This window comes from Octopus bimaculoides, chromosome 15 (genome assembly GCF_001194135.2).
Source record: "Octopus bimaculoides isolate UCB-OBI-ISO-001 chromosome 15, ASM119413v2, whole genome shotgun sequence".
In the NCBI taxonomy this organism is placed as follows: Eukaryota; Metazoa; Mollusca; class Cephalopoda; order Octopoda; family Octopodidae; genus Octopus; species Octopus bimaculoides.
In genome coordinates this window covers 53,448,578-53,452,725 of record NC_068995.1, presented here as the reverse complement: position 1 = coordinate 53,452,725, position 4,148 = coordinate 53,448,578, and the positions used below count along the sequence as shown (strand labels likewise).

Sequence of the window (4,148 nt, the reverse complement as noted above, 5' to 3'; positions counted from 1 at the left end):
TGGATGATGGAAGGATGGGTGGATAAATGGGGTGGGTGGGTGTTTGGATGGATAGATGGATGGGGAGGGTCGGTAACTATGTGGGAAGATGGGTGGGTGCGGAAAGAAAAGATAGAGGGATTGGTTTGATGGATGGAAGTTTTGATGCTTAAGTAGTAAGATGGGTAGGTAACCGGGTGGATAGGAGGACGAATGGGTGGGTGGATGGGGGAGGAAAGGTTAGAGGATTGGTTGATTCAATGGGCAGACAGACAGACAGACTTATAGATGGATGGGCAGACGGATGGATGATTAGATGAATGACTAACGGGATGAATCACTGCCTAGATGGTTTGATTGATGGGCAGATAAATGACTGACTGTCTGTCTGTCAGTCAGTCAGTCAGTCTGAGTGGGTGAGTGGAAGGATGTATGGATAGATAGGTGAATGGGTGGCTCACTAGATGGATGGAAGCATGGATGGATGGGCGAGGGAAGAGAGGAAGAGATAGAGGGCTGATTGGTTACAAGGAAAGAGAATGTGAGAGAGAGTGTGAGAGAGAGAGAGCGTGAGAAAGAGAGTGTGAGAAAGAGAGTGTGCAAGTGAGAGTGAGAGATGGATGGACTGACAGACAGACAGATTGATGGATAAGTGAGTAGCTGAATGAATCACTGGATAAATGATTTGATTGATAGATGGATAAATGGATGTTTGTATATCTGTCTGTCCGTCCATCCATTCATCTGAATGGATGGATGGAGGGCCAAGATGAAATGGCTGGTTGGAAAAATGGCCGAGCTAGTTTACGAAACCAGTGCATCACATTGGAGAGATTTCATCCGTTTATCATTTGCATTGATTCAATTTTGTACATGAACAACATTTACAATTTAAATTTAGATATGAAATAATCTCACAATCAGATCAATATATTTAAGTGTTTTAGCGTAGAAAATTCAATCAAATAATGACAGTCAGTTAGCACTGTAGAAACCTTAGCGTGACCTCGGTGTGACCCGTGCTTTTTCAAAATGCTCTCAGAACACCTAAAGTGATTCTAAAAGAAAAAGGACATTTTTCTCTACGTGTGTGTGTTGCTCCGGAGGTCACTGGAGATTTTCTGATCACTTCTGAAGGAAACAATAACTATGGCTACCACTGTTGCCACTACTACTACTACTACTACTACTATGATTATTACAAGCTCTTTTCTTCCTCCTCCTCCTCCTCCTCTACCTTCTTTCTTTGCTCCTCTCACAGCCCCTTGACAGCTATAGCTGTTACATGGTTTAAAAGGCTTTCAGTGGAAAGTGGAAAAGAAAACTGAAATGATTGAAGCATTTAAGGGGATGTTTGTCCATAACATATAAGAACGACTGGAGTTGAAAGAGAGAAGGAAGAAAGAGAGGGAAAGAGGCTGGAGAAGGAAAGTAAGAAGACTGAAACATAACAACAATACATAACAGAGTGACTGTAGAGAGGGAGAGTATAGTGATGTATGGCAAGGAGTGATATAAAGTGTTAGTACTTCTTTTTTGAAATAAAAGAGAGACAAGTGAAATAAAAGAGATAGAAGACCAGTGAGAGGTCTAGGAGAGTGGAAACAATATTACTAATGGTAGGAGAAGAGAAATATGGGGGAATTGGAAGAGCCAGACTAGAAGTGGCACAAGAGCAGCCTGCTCTGTGAAACAGAAGCCATTATAGATGTGGTAGAAAGGGCGGAGAGAAGAGATGGCAGATTTGCTAAGCAGCTCTAAAGAAGACAGAGAGAGTGAGGTCTGAGGGAAATTTGGTTGTTGTTTCTTTTAGTAGGTCAAGCATTCCAACCAATTGATACAGCTTTGTTCAATTAGAGTCAATGTGAAAACAGAACACCAACAATGATGACAACACAGAGGTGATGACAACAACGATGATGACAACACAACAGTGATGACAACACAACAGCAATAACAACACAACAGCAATGACAACACAATGATGATGAGAGTGACGGCGGCAAGAACAGAGATAATGATAACTACATCTGGAGACACTATTTCAGGCCTGGCCAACTCCAATTACATCGCGGGCCATTTTAATCACAGAAAGTTTTGAGGGCCACTTGTATACTTTATGCACTAATAGTCACTACTGACAGAATTGAAAGCATTTTGCTTTCTCATGATGTTATTACAATAAATACAATTATTACAATAATGAAGGAATGATCGTTCATTCAACATGAAATATTATCATCACAAAAACAGTAGTATCTTTCTTTTTTACTTTTCTTTACAATCTTTAACATTTGATAAAATTTTTTAAATGTTTGTTTAAATAAACCCATTTCACAAAAGCATCAAGCAGGCTGCAAGATAAAAGTCTGCAGGCCACATGCAACCCGAGGGCCTTGAGTTGGCCAGCCCTGCACTAAACCATCTTAAAAACGAATGCCCATACTGAGCAAGTTGGGTTTCTGCAGGATTCTTTTATGGCAGTTCCTTTATTATTTTGGGGTTCTTTTTGTAATGTCGGTGGAGATAAATGTTTGGCACTTACCGATGTCTAGTTTCAACAACTGTGGAAGAGAATGTTGTATTCCTTGGCAGTTGCAATGTATGCACCACAGCTTCATTTTCTTCCTCCAGATTCAGACTGTGTTCGCTTACCTCTGCTTCACAAGCTATGACAGTGCCATCGGTGAAGATGGTGAGGATCTTCTTGCTCTGTTCTAAATAATGAATGTCCAGTGGACTGCACACTGGTTCGACAGTCAACATTATCTGTTGGATACAGAGCAAACTCTCAGGGCTGAAATGAGAGAGAAGAGAGGAAAAAACAGGGTTGTCAGGACGGAGATGGAAAAAGGGAGAAAATGTCAGAGAGAGCAGAGGAGTGAGAGAAAGTGTGAAGGGAAGCAGAAGGGGTGGAGTGTGCAAGAAAAAGAGAGAGTATAAGCAGAGAGAAATTGTTATAAAGCAAGACCAGAAAGTGTGTTAAATCTTTGACAAATGCATCTACAGTCTGTGCTTGTCCTTCTATCATACTTCAGCCTCTCGACACCTGGCATAAAGTCACCTCAACCCCGCCACCGCCACACACACACACATATTATTCCTAATAATAGGGTTTCAATTTTTTCCACAAGGGCAGCAATTTGGGGGGAGGGGATGAGTAGAAAAACACTCATGCCAGTGCCACGTGAGAGCTACCAGCCCATTCTGCAAAGTGGTTGGCATTAGGAAGGGCTTCCAGCTGTAGAAAACCCTAACCCTAACCAGACTGGAGCCCAGTGCAGTTCTCCAGTTTGTCAGCTCTGGTCAAACCATCCAGATGAGGATGAGGAGGATGATGAGGATGATGAGGAGGATGGCAGACAAAACTGTTTCCATATACCAAATTCACCCACAAAGAATTGGTCAGACCAGAGCCAGAGTAGAAGACATTTGCCCAAGGTGCCGTGCAGTGAGATTGAACCCAAAATCCCACGGTTGCAAAGCAATCTTCTTAAACACACAGCAATCCTGTATTTATCATACTGAAGCATAATTAAACGCTTAACACTTTCACGTCCATATATCAGTTGATCTATCAACACTGCTTAAGTTTCAGTTAATTTATTAAAATAATTAATAATTTGGCGAGATTTACTAAAGTAACTAACTTCTTATTAAATTAATTAACTTTTGAGATTTCCAGCACAAAATGATATTAAATATTAAAAGTAGCAATTTGAATCAGGAAAGAGAAATAGGCTGTCATTAGATCTGTTTATCTTTTCCATTTCACACTGACGCTTATAACGTTTAACATTTCCTTTAATTACAACAGGTTAGAAACATAACATTAACCACAGATTCTTACATAAAACCGTCTCTTATTTCTTTCTGTCGTTGAACTCTGGTCATGCTGGAGCACCATCCTTGAAGGGTTTAGTTTAAAAAAATATATATACCAGCTCAAGTACATGTTTTAAGCCTGGTACTTATTCTGTCAGTCTTTTTTGTTCAATTGCTAAGTTACCAGGCCATAGATAAATGAACACTGGTTGTTAAGCAGAGGTGGGGAAACACATACACACACAAATACTAATAACTTGGTACAAGTAGAAAGATATATTTTTTCAACACATAAATACTGATAGAACAGCATATATATATATATATACACATATATATATATA

The 4,148-nt window shown here is 40.1% G+C and overlaps 1 protein-coding gene across 1 annotated transcript in view; it reads right to left on the bottom strand.

The window, feature by feature from the left end:
• The window catches only part of LOC106878164 (leucine-rich repeat serine/threonine-protein kinase 1), a 97,657-nt gene that overhangs the window by 29,346 nt on the left and 64,163 nt on the right, over positions 1-4,148 (bottom strand). The window contains exon 31 of the mRNA XM_052973424.1: positions 2,525-2,776. Within this exon, the coding sequence (XP_052829384.1) occupies positions 2,525-2,776 (252 nt within the window). The remainder of the gene's footprint in view (positions 1-2,524; positions 2,777-4,148) is intronic.